Raw genomic sequence first — 15,109 nt, forward strand, 5'->3', positions numbered from 1 at the left:
TATAACAAAAAAAGCTAAAAGTCGTCACTCGTCAGATTAAATGAGCATTATTTTTCGATTATTTCGGTGGCAATAGGTTGTTTTCTGGATTCATACAAATGTGTTTAATTCGGCTGTCTGTTCAATAAGTGTTAAGACTTCACATGATTTTTTTACGTTTCTAATTTCTTGTTTTCTGATCCCAAGACTGAATCAAAATGGCTAGTGTTTCGTATCAAATCGCTAATCTTCTTGAGAAGGTAACCGGTGCTTTTGCTATTAAGAATTAAAGAGAAATTTTTGTCTAAAAATACATTTTCACAAAATATTTGTTTAGTTAAATCTAAACAATCATTTGTATCTTTTGTTTTAGATGACATCAAATGACAAAGACTTCAGATTTATGGCGACAAATGATTTGATGACTGAATTGCAAAAAGATAGCATTAAGCTCGATGATGACTCTGAGAGGAAAGTCGTAAAAATGCTTCTTCGCCTGTTGGAAGATAAAAATGGAGAAGTTCAGAATTTAGCTGTTAAATGGTATCATATTGTATTCCCCAATGTAACTGTTGTTATGTGAAACAATTGTTAATTTTATAATTATTTTATTTCAGTCTAGGACCTTTGGTAAACAAGGTGAAGGAATGTCAAGTGGAGGGTATTGTTGATACCCTCTGTGCTAATATGTTGTCAGACACTGAACAGTTAAGAGATATTAGCAGTATTGGACTGAAAACTGTAATCTCGGAGCTTCCATTGGGCTCTAATATTCTTGCTGCAAATGTATGTAAGAAAATTACTGGGAGGTTAAGCAGTGCTATTGAAAAGGTATATATGTTTTTAATATATTATTATATAATAAATGTGTGTCAGTGTTTTAGAAATGTCTGTTTGATTTGCAGCAAGAAGATGTGTCAGTCCAACTCGAGGCTTTAGATATCCTGGCTGATTTACTGAGTAGATTTGGTGGCTTGCTAATAACCTTTCATCCAATGTTATTAGACTCCTTACTTCCTCAACTTGCATCTCCCCGTCAGGTAAGAAATTTATAAAAATTAATTTCATAAAATTATAAAAATTAAGTTCATTACTTTAATATTCATATTCTCTTTCCCAGGCTGTACGTAAACGTACAATCGTTGGTTTGTCTCATCTTGTTATGTCCTGTAATACTTCTCTATATAACAAACTGATTGATCACTTATTGGAGGGTTTGAGTACTTCAACATCATCAAGTGTCAGTCGTACCCATATTCAATGTATTGCTTCAGTATGGTAAGAATTTCTTAACAAATATTAAATAATCTTAAGTAGCACATGATATACAGTTAAATCTGGTTTCAGTCGTCAAGCCGGCCATAGATTTGGTGAGCAGTTGTGGAGAGTGGCTCCTCAGGTTTTGAAACATTCAACAGATCAAGACGAGGAGCTACGTGAACACTGTCTTCAAGCCTTGGAAGCATTTGTTTTGAAGTGTCCTAAAGAAGTTCAGCCCCATATTCCAACTGTAAGATATTATATTTTAATCAACATTTATCATAGCAAAATGTGTGTTTGGTATGATTGTTAATTTAGAGTTGGTAATTCACTGAGATAGTCTGAATTCATCAGTGAGAGATTATATTTTAAAGTACTTATATTGATGATAATATTGTGAAATAGATTAATAACACTTAATTCATAAATTTATTCCAGATAATTGATCTATGTCTAAAAATGATAACCTATGATCCAAATTACAACTACGAAGATGATGAAGAAGGTGGCGGTGGTGGGGAGGACGAGGAGATGGAGGATGAATCTTTTGAACTGGCCGAGCCCGAGTCGGACTCGGAGGAGTACTCTGATGATGACGACATGTCCTGGAAGGTAAATTTACAAGCTAAATGCATATGATGTTAACATCATAAGTGTTCAAATTATAGGGCTTTGCTGAGTATAAAAAACTAGTGTACCTACAAGGGGTGATACAAAACAAATGATAAAAAATATGACTTTAAGGTTATTTTAACTTGAAAGAAAATGTATTTCTTAACATAGTCCCGGTAACTATTTTTTTTTTTGTGCATCATTATTCTCAACTCCTAATTCCCTTTAAAAAAAATTGTTTCCACTGTCCGGAAACGGCTCTCTAGCATCATTTAAGTATGTTCGTGAATTTTTTTGCTTCGGAGATGTTCCTTGAGCTGAGGAAAGAGATGTTACTGGGAGCGAGGTCTGGGTGTTCTTCTTGTATAGCGTGTGTTGTCAGCTTCTTGTATAGCAAGCGTCGTGATGGCGTATTTTGGCTCGGTGAATTGTCTTGGTCGAAAAACATTTCAGCTCAGAGTTTGCAAAGTAGTTTTTTTGTAAGGCCTTCCTTACAAGGTCGTGGTAGCCTGGAGGTTAAAAGGCCCGCCTCTCATACAAGAGGGTGCGTGTTCGAAACCTGGCAAGTACCACTGTGTTCTTTTCCGAGTCATATGTACTTTCTAAGAGTATTTAGAAACCACTGGCTGGAACAGGCTACAGCAAGCCTTGGGGTCTAAATAGCCCCAAAAAAGTGCTGGTGCAGAAGGCAAGGGGAAACCACTGCAACTATTCCATATCCCATGAAAGTCATAATGTACACAGATCGCTGATACGTAATGACTGCGACGAGTCTGCAAAAGACTCTTGCGACGATGAAGTAATGAAGTAAAAACATTCCTGTCAAATTTTACACTTTGGACTTCAAATGGAGTCGGAGAAGAGGTTCGTCCCAAGTTAATGACTATTGGTCCAAGAGCCCGTGAGTGCCAGACCTTCGGATTTTCATAAAAGCTGAAAATTTTTCTATGTGTGTCCCTAGTACAGGTAAGAATGATCCCCACCCATGAAGCTGAGGCAGCGGTGGCTTTGGCAGGTAACAGGTAACAAAGGTGTATAAAATTCCATCTCAAATTTATCATAAAATAAAACTTAATTTTTTTATATTTGATTCATAATAATATCAAAACTCGCGTTGCTTATTGCCAGACAGTTAGTATGGTTGCAACCCTCTGCCGGACACCCTTAAACTATTATAATTTATAATTATACTTACGTTATATTATAAAATCTCAATTTTATATATAATTTTTTGGGGGCCTATTAATCTATATGTAGATGATAGCCGGACAGTTTCGACGGTTCTATCATCTTGCTAGACGCATTCAAAGTGAGCATTAGTTCGGGGAGCAAGGAGCGTATACAGTAACTAGTGCGAGTGAGACAGAGCGCTTGGTCTATTGCGGCCCTTCACTGCGCATCAGCTGTTATCAAGTTCAAATTGTACAGCTTATTTTTTTCTTAGTCAAGAAATTTCATTAAATAAATTTTTACACTTTGAATAACAAATATTTAAAACAGTACTCAGTAAAATTGTTCTAATACAACTCCAATCATATCGAAACTCTAATAATTTTATTTATATTATTTTTCATTTTTACGAAGTTTATTATTTTCAATTCTATCAAAATTGTAAAGCCAATGAATTAAATGAATTAAATAAATCAAATTTTATTGTTTATTATATCAAAGGGCAATTTTTTTTTTAAATAAAAAAGTTACAGAAAAATACATTTATTTTAATAAAATCTTTAAACATTTTCATCATTTTCATCGTCAATACATCCATATTCCTCGTCACTATTATTCCATTCTGTGGATTGATCGTCTTCAATATCGCCTTCTTCATTATTTTCTGCAATAGTAAAAAAACCAAGTTAATTTAATTACAAATAGTCCAAAATTAATGTATAATAATTTAACATAATTATCAAATACCTGGAACTGTTTTTAGAGATTCGCTGACATAAGTCGGTAATTGATCTCCTTCAAACCATTTAAAATAGTAGTGGTCATTTTCCAGTATCCAACCATTATTTAGTACAGACTGTAAATGAGATTCATTTTCAGATGTCGAAGGTTGTGTTTCTGTGGACTGGGATAGTAAAATTAGTTGAGATGAAGATTCTGTTGACGAAGATTGTGGATCAGGTAGTTCGGAACTCAAATCTCGTATTGACGACAAGGTTGAAGATGAGTTGCTTGTAATTACACAACTCCCTTGTTTTTTTCCTTTTTGTTTTTCAGCACTTAATGGTTGAGAGGTGAAATATTTTTTCATAAGACCTGTAAATACCTTGTAACATACTCTGTGATAACCACTCTCGGTGTATTCACTAGGTAAAGTAATGTCTCTGTATTTTAGCTTATGTATTTTTCGTAATTTAAGAATAGTCTGGCATTTTTTAAAAGTTTCTTCAGAAAATAATATTATGTGTTCATCACTTTTCTTACAAACAAAGCAAACTATTTTTTCGTCACTCATGATAGCACTTTATTACAACTGATCACATTTATTTTATAAACTGCACAGAAAAATAATACATTTATTATGAGCATAGCCGTTCACCAGATAGTTACAATAAACAACAGCTGATGCGCAGTGAAGGGCCGCAATAGGCCAAGCGCTCTGTCTCACTCGCACTAGTTACTGTATACGCTCCTTGCTCCCCGAACTAATGCTCACTTTGAATGCGTCTAGCAAGATGATAGAACCGTCGAAACTGTCCGGCTATCATCTACATATAGATTAATAGGCCCCCAAAAAATTATATATAAAATTGAGATTTTATAATATAACGTAAGTATAATTATAAATTATAATAGTTTAAGGGTGTCCGGCAGAGGGTTGCAACCATACTAACTGTCTGGCAATGAGCAACGCGAGTTTTGATATTATTATGAATCAAATATAAAAAAATTAAGTTTTATTTTATGATAAATTTGAGATGGAATTTTATACACCTTTGTTACCTGTTACCTGCCAAAGCCACCGCTGCCTCAGCTTCATGGGTGGGGATCATTCTTACCTGTACTAGGGACACACATAGAAAAATTTTCAGCTTTTATGAAAATCCGAAGATCTGGCACTCACGGGCTCTTGCTCTATATTGTTTGGTTTCTATATAAAAATGTTGGGTCCAGGTCCCACAAATGGTCTCTAAGCGATTCAAAAATAAAAGTAAAATCCATCTGAAAAGCAATGTTCACCGGTGTTTTCTTTTGTTCGTCATATTTTTTCAGGGCATCCAAAGCCCAGAGACCCTGTTCATGCGCATTTAATTCGCTAAGATTCTTTCGACACTGCCACTTGAGATCCCTGACTCCGAGTTTTTTGACGTTTTCTGATTTTCTGCAGTGAGGTACTTGGACTCTTGTGAACTACGATGAAGCGTGTCTTTTTGGTAGACCCCTTTTTTAAACATTGACCTAGAGACCCTTTTTTACATACAGATTGCTACTCGTTGCTTATTTATATATGTTTAAGCTAAGCTGTTGGGTGTATGACGAAGCAAAAAAAAAACAATTAATTTTAATTTATATATATGCCCTATAAATATTCGACTATTATCACTTGTGGATCATCAGCCGTATTTTTATTATTATGTATTTATATTAATGAATGTATAAGTTATTTTTTTTATTTTATTGTATTTAAATTTATTACCAATAATTTTCATAATATATTACTTGATATAAACAGGTGAGGCGCGCTGCTGCTAAATGTTTGGAATCCGTGATCTCAACGCGTCACGAGCTTTTGGCTGAAATGTATGTGACTGTATCACCTGCATTGATTGCAAGATTTAAGGGTTTGTATTCCTTCACTTGGATGGCGGCTTAGTGACGTCATTGATATTATCATAATTCTAGACATTGCATTCCCAAGGTTGACCACGAACATTGATGAAAACGAATATACAAAAAAAAGAACACGTGAATAACAAATGTATTCGACTGAGATATTATGATATCTAAGACTTTTGCCAGTCATCCTTTAAATAAAACTAAGTTTTTCAGATATACCACGCGGTTTTTTTTTTAATTTTAAAAATATAAAATTATTTTTCATCTCGTCTGCCCGTGATCACGGTTGCTGCTAAGAAACCGAAACCTCGGGAGTATAATAGTAATAAAAAAAAAATCTGTAGTGTATCCGAAAATTTTAGTGTTATTTAAACTGAGATATATTGATTAATTATAAAACTTACGCTTTCTCATTCACAGTTTTTTATTGTATTTTAGATGTAATCAGAAGTATTGTCAATAATTACTATATATAAACTCATTATTAGAATAATCCAAATAAAAATATTTACCATACATCGTCAGAATGAAACATTACATTACATACGCTTATATTTTAATTACAAATTTTCTATTTTTTAAACTTGAAACAAACTTTTTTTTAATTATTTCAGACCATAAACTAATTATTATTTTCTATGATTAAATTCAAAATTCATTCAAAGTTAAATGTGTAGGTACCCAATTTGAAAATGCTATAAAATTATTATTATTATTATTTAAGTAGCCTTGTAGCTACCACAACTTTTATCGCATTCGAAATTTGATTTGATAAAAGAAATAAAAAAAGTAAGAGAACAACATATCCGAAGATAACCAAAGTTAAAATCAAATATTAGTGTGACGGTAAACTAGCACATAAATTTTAAAGATTCTTAGAACCTAGATCAGAATTGACTTTAAAAAAAATATATTCTTGGATGTTCAATTTCACTATTAATTTATTAAATTTACAAAAAAAACTAGAAACATTTTTTAAATTAATAAATTTCAAAAATCTCGATTTAAACTTATTGTGAAACGAAATCTGAATATAAGAAACGAAAGATTTAAACACTCCGAAAATCTACCATCTATTAATCTTTCACACCAGCGCGCGTTAGAACGAAAACAGTGTCCTGATCTCTTTTGACAACTGCTTATATGTCGTTCTCCCCTCTCCTCCTCTTTTATATTCCTAAAATATATATATTTTCACAGAGCGTGAGGAGAACGTGAAGTGTGACATTCTATCGGCGTACACAGCGTTACTGCGGGCGACTCGCCCCCCTCCAGCTCTCCACACGCCCTTGATACCGGCGGCGGACAGCCCCCAGGCTCTACTGCTACAGAGAGTATGAACATTATGTATTAATTCAATAATATTTAATTATTTCAGTACAACCACTCGAAAGACAGACTGTTCATTTCAATTTGTGTGAAGGTGTGAAAATTACAGTATGTCAATCATTGTTAGGGTTATTACACATGTAACACCCAGAGATGATTTTTGTTTCTTGAAATGAATTATTATTTTCCGTGGACATTTTTTCTTTAAAAAAATAAAATTATCTTTCTAATTGAATCTATTAAGGTCGAAATTGCTAATGGCACAGCTAACGAGTAGTGCAAATGAGATCTTATAGTACGCTGGTCTTATATAGAATATCGATAATCACAAAATCGATATTAAAATTAATTAAATAAAATAAACGTGTACATAATTAAACAATGAACATATAATAATATTATGTCTAACAGTTATTCTAAAAGAAATATTTTTTTCCGACAGCTTTAAGATGATATTTCATGTCGTTATCAACAATATGACGAATGAAGTTGGTTCTAAATTAAAAAATAAAATTTTATGATAAAAATAATTACGAAAATTTTTAACAATAAAATATATTGAAATGGCAAAATGATTGGAAGTTGGACTTATTCTTTAAAAATGTAATGTCTATTTAATTTCTATAACCGAGTTAGTATAACATTGTTATTAGTATTTAAAGATAGTTGGATTTCTCGGCTGCTTCGCTGATCAGAAAAACTGCGGACTGCGATGTTATTCTTTATTATTACCCGGTACTTACCTCGGATCCCTCTCATACATTTTCACACGCATTCAAATTAAAATTGTAATCTACTAGGACCATATTTTTTGCAGTCAACCCTATTTTATGAAAATGGTTACAATAAAACAGATCTCAGGACAGATCTAGGCTATATATATATTTTCTATTGTCACATCGAGTCGAAGTAACTGTTATCTATGCCTGTCCATACCTGCCAAGTGCCAACACAACACTTCGTCCAGATAAATAATAGACAACCATATGTCTGCACATTCTTAATTTTTCATACTTTATGTCCAGTATAAAATTTCCTCTTTATCTTATAATAATAAAATGAAACTATTTCTACTATAAACCCGGTAGAGGTCGTCTCTTACGCGGCCCATACATCTACAATAATTTCGCATAATATTTTTATTGTGCAATAATATTGAATACCCTGTTTGAATCCAAACGTTCAATAATATTTAGCAATAAGATTGACAAACCATTCAAGTCAATATTTTCACAAGAGAAACATGAGAACTGATCACAACCGCTCAGAACAGTGAACTGAAAAAAATATTGAGCAATACTTACCCTACCAAGGACAAAAAATACATATTGCGCAATAAAATTTAAGTTCGCTCAAACTTCTGTTCAATCATTGCGCATTTTTTAAATATTATCCCTACACTGCTAATAATATTTTACAATCACACTATATTGTGCAATACTATTGTAGATGTACGGGCCGCCTTACATATAAATCAAAATTATTTAATAAATATATCACCAGGTGGCGGGCGTGGTGCGCGGAGCCCTGCGCGTCATCCGCGGGCGGAGCGTGCGTGCTCGAGCGTGCGCCCTCGCTCTGTTAAGGGAGCTGTTGGCGGCCGCCCCCGGCTGCCTCGCCGACCACGCCGCCAGGGTCATCAGAGCACTGACTCCGCCACTCACGTGAGATAAATAAAAAAAAACAAATACATTTGTCTTCATTTTTTATGTAACTTTTAAATGAAACCTTTTGAAAATACAATTAAACTCCATAAGTTTTCTTTAAGATTTGATGGCAATTGTTTATTTAAAAACAAATTCAAAACCAAGGTTGTTCAAACTTTTTTTTTATGTTATTGTCTTCTTTAGTTCAGTATGAAATAATTTTGAGTTGTAGAAATGAAGTAATAATTAATTGACATCTTACACAAGAGAATTTATAATTAAAAACAGCAAGCCGCATTAAAAAAATTCTGATCTCATAAATTTTGTATAGTATTTTTTCTCAACAAGTTTTTCGACTTTATCCTTTATATTCAAACATAAAGAGAGCCGACGTTCTTTTAATTTTTTTAAATGTATATTAATAGTTTTCGTCCACAGCGACAAAGGCACCGCGTCGTCTATGAAGATCGAGACGCTGGTGTTCGTCGTGTGGCTGGTCCGCGGTCACGCCCCCGACTGTATGCGACCCCACGTGTCGGCCCTCCTGCCGGCCGTGCTGGCCTGTGTTCACGACCCCTTCTACAAGGTGACCGCGGAGGCCTTACACGTCCTGCAGACGCTCGTCAAGGTCATGCGCCCACTCGGTCAGTCATCACGTGACACTAATATTATACAAGTATAACCTACCGTCAAATAAAAAAAAAACTGCTTACCTAACTTAGTATGTAGAATCTGTCAGATTCATCGTATTATGATTGTATCACATGCATCAAGAGCAAATCAACGTTAGTTAAAATATTATTATATTCAGGCTTTTCACAATTTTTTAGAAATGTAATATTGTTATATCAGAGGACATCTCGAGGGGTGTGTCCGGGGTGTCGGGGGTGGGCGAGCGCGAGGTGGGGGACTGGGTGCGCGGTATGTACGACTGTACCCTCGTCAGGCTCCGCGCCACGGACATGGATCAAGAGGTCAAGGAGCGAGCCATCGCCACCGCCGGACAACTCATATGTCACTTTGGTGATTACTTAGAGGTGGGTGTGCATAAATTGGAATTGAAAAATGTAAGGGAAATAATCATCGAAACGTGCAAGCCTGGAATATCGCATTCTAGTTGCTACACGACGAAATTTTTTCATTTGTCTATGTCTATTTGTATTTTAATTCAGATTAGCTCAAAATCGTTTTATTTTTTTAAACATACGAATTATGTTTTATAACTTTCTTTTCTAGAATGAGCTGCCAGTGTGTCTCCCGATATTCTTGGAGAGATTGAGAAACGAAATAACGCGGTTGACGACTGTGAAGGCTCTCACTAAAATTGCTTCCTCACCCCTACGTATTGACCTGCGGCCGATATTGGTATGGAACGTTATGTATATAAAATTCTTTTCTCTTCAAAATGTATTATGTGACACGTAAAATTAATTTTAGAGCGACGCAGTACCGATTCTAGGCTCTTTCTTGAGGAAAAATCAGAGGGCCTTAAAACTGTCAACGTTGGTTTTGTTGGATACTCTCGTACAGAACTACAGTAACGCTATTAGTATAGAGCTACTGAGTAAGGTGAGTCGATTGTTACTGGTTGTTAAAAAAAATATTTTGTTTCGACAAAGAAGTTCAGTGATCAAAAAAAGGTTGGAATATAATTTGCAAAGTAATTAATTTTGTATTGGCATAAATGATATTGTAGACACTGATCTGACAATGAATTTAGTTATTTAAAGTTTAAAATTAATGCAATAACATATATCATTTCACTACAGCTAAGCTCTTAACATAGCTATTAACAAATTACTCACTAGGGTTGTCAATCATGAAAAATACCTAAGGATATTGATATTAAAGTCATATTATGTGTCCAGGTGCTGATGGAGGTGCCAGCCCTAGTCTGCGAGGCGGATCTGCATTGTGCTCAGACAGCGCTAACTCTTGTCCGCGGCGCCTGTGAGAGATGTCCGGCCGCACTCACACCGGATGCACGACATGCACTCACACCGAACATACTGGCATTGGCAAGATCCCCGCTGTTGCAAGGTGCTATTATAAATATAATAAAAAACTGATCGCACTATATTAACTCTTTTTTTAGCATAAGGTTTTTTTTATTGAGGAATCCATAACTATAAATTATCACAAAGGAAAATAAAATGATAACTCACCGATCCATTAAAAGCACATGAAATCGGGTCTAGGAACTAATTTTACAAGCATTACGCAGGTGGCGCGTTAAAGGCGATGGTGGGGGTTCTATCAGCGCTGGTCGCGGCGGACGTGGCGGGGTGCGGCCGCCGCGAGCTCCTGGCGCTGCTGGTGGCCCCCGTGCACGACAACCCCGACCATGCTGCCACTCCGCATCATATCAAACAAGTAATGTTATACGGAACCATTTAATAATAAAGTTTGTTATCAATAACGTCTTAACTGTCTTTTAAAATACTACTTTATAAGCGACTTACATTTATATGTGTACTATTATATGGTCGTGGGGGCCTGGAGGTTAAAGGCCCGCCTCTCATGCGTGAGGGCGCGGGTTTGAAACCTGGCAAGTATCAATGTGATTTTTCATAGTCATATGTACTTTCTAAGAGTATTTAGACACCACTGACGGACGGTGAAGGAAAACATCGTGAGGAAACCTAGACTTATAATTTCAAATTATAAGTTTGAAATTGCCAACCCGTCTTGAGCAAGCGTGGTGATTAATGCTCTAATCTTCTCCATTTGAGAAGAGGCCTTTGCTCAGCAGTGGGCTCTATAGGCTGATGATGATGATGGTGTAGTATGAGTCCCACAGAAGGAAAACAGTAATGTTAATTTGAAATCGAACTTAAAATTTATTGAAGTTTCAAACTCTTTGTGAGGAGGTCTATTACCTTCGTATAATGTGTTATAAATGATTATAATACAATATGATTAATAATCAAGTTCGTTCCAGGCGTATCACTCGCTGGCGAAGTGCGTGGCGGCGGTCGTGGTGTCCGGGGGCTCGGACGCGCTGGACATCACACGCGGCTTCCTGAAGGACGCGGCGCAACCACGCTCTGATACACATCACATGTTCGCACTCCTGGCGCTGGCGGAGATAGGCCGACATCTGTTAGTGTTGACGTACTTTGATAGATATATCCGCTTGTTAGGCCATGTAATGTCCTTACATTTAACGAAGTCCAATCTCAAACCTATAATGGGACCGTTAATTTGGTTTTGGGACACGTTATTTATGAAACAGGTTTCTATAATGATACATACAACGATATAGTTAATATTTCGTGGATAAAGTAATATAAATCTTTAAATAATACCTAAGGAATATATAGGTAAAGATTTCTTCCTCTAAATTAATTAGCATTTATTTAAATAGCCTCGACTAATCAAACCTCTGAGTATTTTTGGTCATAAGTTTCTCGAAATAATATAATTTTTTTATGCATTTTATTTTCACTCACAGCGATCTTAGTTCTATTCCGAATCTGAAAGAGGTGCTATTGAGTTCCTTCACGCCATCCTCTGAAGAGGTGAAGTCGGCTGCGAGCTACGCGCTAGGATCAGTGGCCGTAGGAAACTTACCAGAGTTCTTACCGTTCATACTCAACGAGATCGAAGCGCAGCCCAAAAGACAGTATCTGCTTCTGCATTCACTTAAAGAGGTACATTTGTTCGATCATTAAAACATTTATTATAAATATCTTCCTTAATATAAATGAAACAAATTTTTCACATTGCTACGCGTATTTTATTATTTCTAAAAACTACACACTCCCGACTTTTCGTTCGTTCGTTCATACATCGTTCGGTTGCTGCAAACCGACACGTCGGCAGTATGTAGTTTAAAAAATAATAAAATATGCGTAGTATTCCGAAAATATTAGTTTCCTTTAAATGAACACTCGCGAAAGTCTTAGATCTCACTATCTTCCTTCATAATATATTTTTTATATAGATTATAGCTTGCGAGTCCTGCACACCAGAGAGCGTGGAGGCGTTGAGGCCTTTCATACCAGAGATTTGGGTACAGCTGTCTAAGCATTGCCAATGTGCTGAGGAGGGATCACGCAATGTTGTAAGTAATAGTTATAAGTGTTTATTTTTGTAGCAATTGGTTAATGAAAATATTTATGAAATCTGTTAAATTTTGAATTAAATTTCTAATTGAAATAATAGAATGAAAAAACATCTATCAAACAAACCTGTAAATATTTATAAAAAAATATCTTTCTAGGAGAAATTTGGGAAAGGTGTTATGTTATATATATTTCTATTTCCAACAGGTTGCGGAATGTTTGGGAAAGCTATGTTTATTAGAACCTCAGCAGCTTCTGCCACATTTGAAAGAGTTTTTGAAGTCGTCTGAACCCCTCACAAGGACTACCGCCGTCACCGCCGTCAAGTTCACTATATCGGACCAGGTGCGGTCAGGTCATATAACTATATGGAACAGGAATAATAGTCTTCATGTGCACGGGACTCTTTTAATATTTTGGTTTATTCTCTGATACAAATTAATCGAGTCCTCAAAAACATTTCGCACAGATACAAAGAACTCTTCATAGTTTCATTCTATTTTAATTGTTAAGAGGTACTGTAGAGTACACCGATGTCATACATTGGATTACCTATTATTAGTTTAAGATGTTTTGGTGAGTTTTGGTACGGAATAACGTTTATTTATTGCTAAGTGTATATTAATAATATAATATGTTTCCAGCCTCAAGCCATCGACAGTATGTTGCGATCGTGTATGTCTGAGTTGCTGGTTCCCCTCCGCGACTGTGAGCTGGGTGTGCGGCGCGTGGCACTGGTCGCCTTTAACTCGGCAGCTCATAATAAACCGTCGCTGGTGCGAGATCTGCTGCCACAAGTCCTGCCGACCATCTACGCTGAGACTAAAGTCAAGGTAAAAGGATAGAAGAATATTTATGATCATTATATCGATTCATTTCATAGTTAGGTAAATATCAAGATACTATCATCATCATCATCATCAGCTTATCGGAGCCCACTGCTGAGCAAAGGCCTCTTCTCGCATTGAGAAGGTTAGGGCATTAATCACGACTCTTGCTCAAGACGGGTTGGCGATTTCAATCTTATAATTTGAAATTATAGGACCAGGTTTCCTCACGATGTTTCCCTTCACCGTCCGTCAGTGGTGTCTAAATACTCTTACAAAGTACATATGATTCGGAAAAGATCACATTGGTACTTGCCAGGTTTCGAACCCGCGCCTTTATCTCCAGGCCACCACGACTTAAGATCAAGATATATTGAGTTATAAATAACGATATTAAAGATACGACTATATCTGAGTGTGTGTATCGTTTTCGGAAAAACCATAATAATTGATATTTAGCATGACGTCCCTTGTATGTTCTCGACTATTGTGGGTTTCGATGTAAGAATATATTGTTCAGAAACAAAGACGATGCGAGAAAGGTAGAATACCTTAACCATCCAACACATCACTTATAACAATTTTGTATGATTTTTACAGAAAGAACTGATAAGAGAAGTAGAGATGGGTCCGTTCAAGCACTCCGTGGACGACGGCCTCGACCTGCGCAAGGCGGCCTTCGAGTGTATGTACACTCTGCTGGGCACGTGTCTGGACCGCATCGACGTGTTCGAGTTCCTGAGGCACGTGGAGGACGGCCTCCGAGACCATTACGACATCAAAATGTTGACGTACCTCATGTGCGCCAGGCTCGCTCACTTGTGTCCGGCGGTGGTGCTGCAGAGTGAGTTGCGTTTGTTGTAATATGCTAATAAATAATTTTGTAACTGTCTTATGATGATCAATGAAGTAAATCGATTTGTTTCGTTATCATTAAGATTTTAGAAAAAAATTTGGTAAAATTTGCAAGGAATTTACATCTAAAAATCATGATCTATTATTTCAATTATCGCAAACGAAATAAATCAATGAAATATTTTCCAGGACTGGAGAGTTTGGTGGAGCCGCTTCGTGCTACATGCACTATGAAGGTGAAGGCTAACTCTGTTAAGCAGGAGTACGAGAAGCAGGACGAGCTCAAGAGATCAGCTCTAAGAGCTGCCGCCGCCTTGCTACAGATACCTGACGCGGGTGAGCATATATATATTATTACATTAATCTAGTTTAAAATTTTTTCGTCTTTCAGTTTTCTCCTATTATATGTTTATAAGAGATTGTAGTTTACACAGCAGTATATTGATGACTGAAGTAGTCTCATATAACTGCATGTTTGTGAATTTTAAATTTTCGTTTATAGGTCTACTCGCCTTGACAAGGGTTTAAATTTGATATTTGAGACCCTTATTATATTATTTTTATTTGCGGGTATTAATATGCCAATTAAATTTATTTTTATAAGATAAGTTATATAAAGTCATAAGATAAGTTATTTCAGCAGAATAACTTATCTTATGACACCTCATGTGACGTTATAATTTTACTAAATGATGTGGATAGCTTCAGGATTTTTTTTTTTAAATAACTTTTTTTTTTATATATTTTC

At 35.7% G+C, this 15,109-nt stretch overlaps 1 protein-coding gene across 1 annotated transcript in view; it reads left to right on the forward strand.

The window, feature by feature from the left end:
• LOC116779098 (cullin-associated NEDD8-dissociated protein 1) overlaps window positions 1-15,109 on the forward strand; it is a 15,590-nt gene continuing 481 nt past the window's right edge. Inside the window, exons 1-23 of the mRNA XM_061529751.1 lie at window positions 1-239; window positions 353-522; window positions 597-810; window positions 885-1,019; window positions 1,100-1,257; window positions 1,327-1,489; window positions 1,678-1,851; window positions 5,534-5,642; window positions 6,838-6,971; window positions 8,470-8,630; window positions 9,051-9,256; window positions 9,465-9,649; window positions 9,849-9,977; window positions 10,050-10,181; window positions 10,481-10,652; window positions 10,837-10,985; window positions 11,554-11,714; window positions 12,067-12,265; window positions 12,559-12,678; window positions 12,887-13,024; window positions 13,324-13,512; window positions 14,107-14,350; window positions 14,551-14,697. Of these exons, the coding sequence (XP_061385735.1) occupies window positions 198-239; window positions 353-522; window positions 597-810; window positions 885-1,019; window positions 1,100-1,257; window positions 1,327-1,489; window positions 1,678-1,851; window positions 5,534-5,642; window positions 6,838-6,971; window positions 8,470-8,630; window positions 9,051-9,256; window positions 9,465-9,649; window positions 9,849-9,977; window positions 10,050-10,181; window positions 10,481-10,652; window positions 10,837-10,985; window positions 11,554-11,714; window positions 12,067-12,265; window positions 12,559-12,678; window positions 12,887-13,024; window positions 13,324-13,512; window positions 14,107-14,350; window positions 14,551-14,697 (3,631 nt within the window). The 5' untranslated portion in view covers window positions 1-197. The remainder of the gene's footprint in view (window positions 240-352; window positions 523-596; window positions 811-884; window positions 1,020-1,099; window positions 1,258-1,326; window positions 1,490-1,677; window positions 1,852-5,533; window positions 5,643-6,837; window positions 6,972-8,469; window positions 8,631-9,050; window positions 9,257-9,464; window positions 9,650-9,848; window positions 9,978-10,049; window positions 10,182-10,480; window positions 10,653-10,836; window positions 10,986-11,553; window positions 11,715-12,066; window positions 12,266-12,558; window positions 12,679-12,886; window positions 13,025-13,323; window positions 13,513-14,106; window positions 14,351-14,550; window positions 14,698-15,109) is intronic.

Source organism: Danaus plexippus, chromosome 6, assembly GCF_018135715.1.
Source record: "Danaus plexippus chromosome 6, MEX_DaPlex, whole genome shotgun sequence".
Classification (NCBI taxonomy): domain Eukaryota; kingdom Metazoa; phylum Arthropoda; class Insecta; order Lepidoptera; family Nymphalidae; genus Danaus; species Danaus plexippus.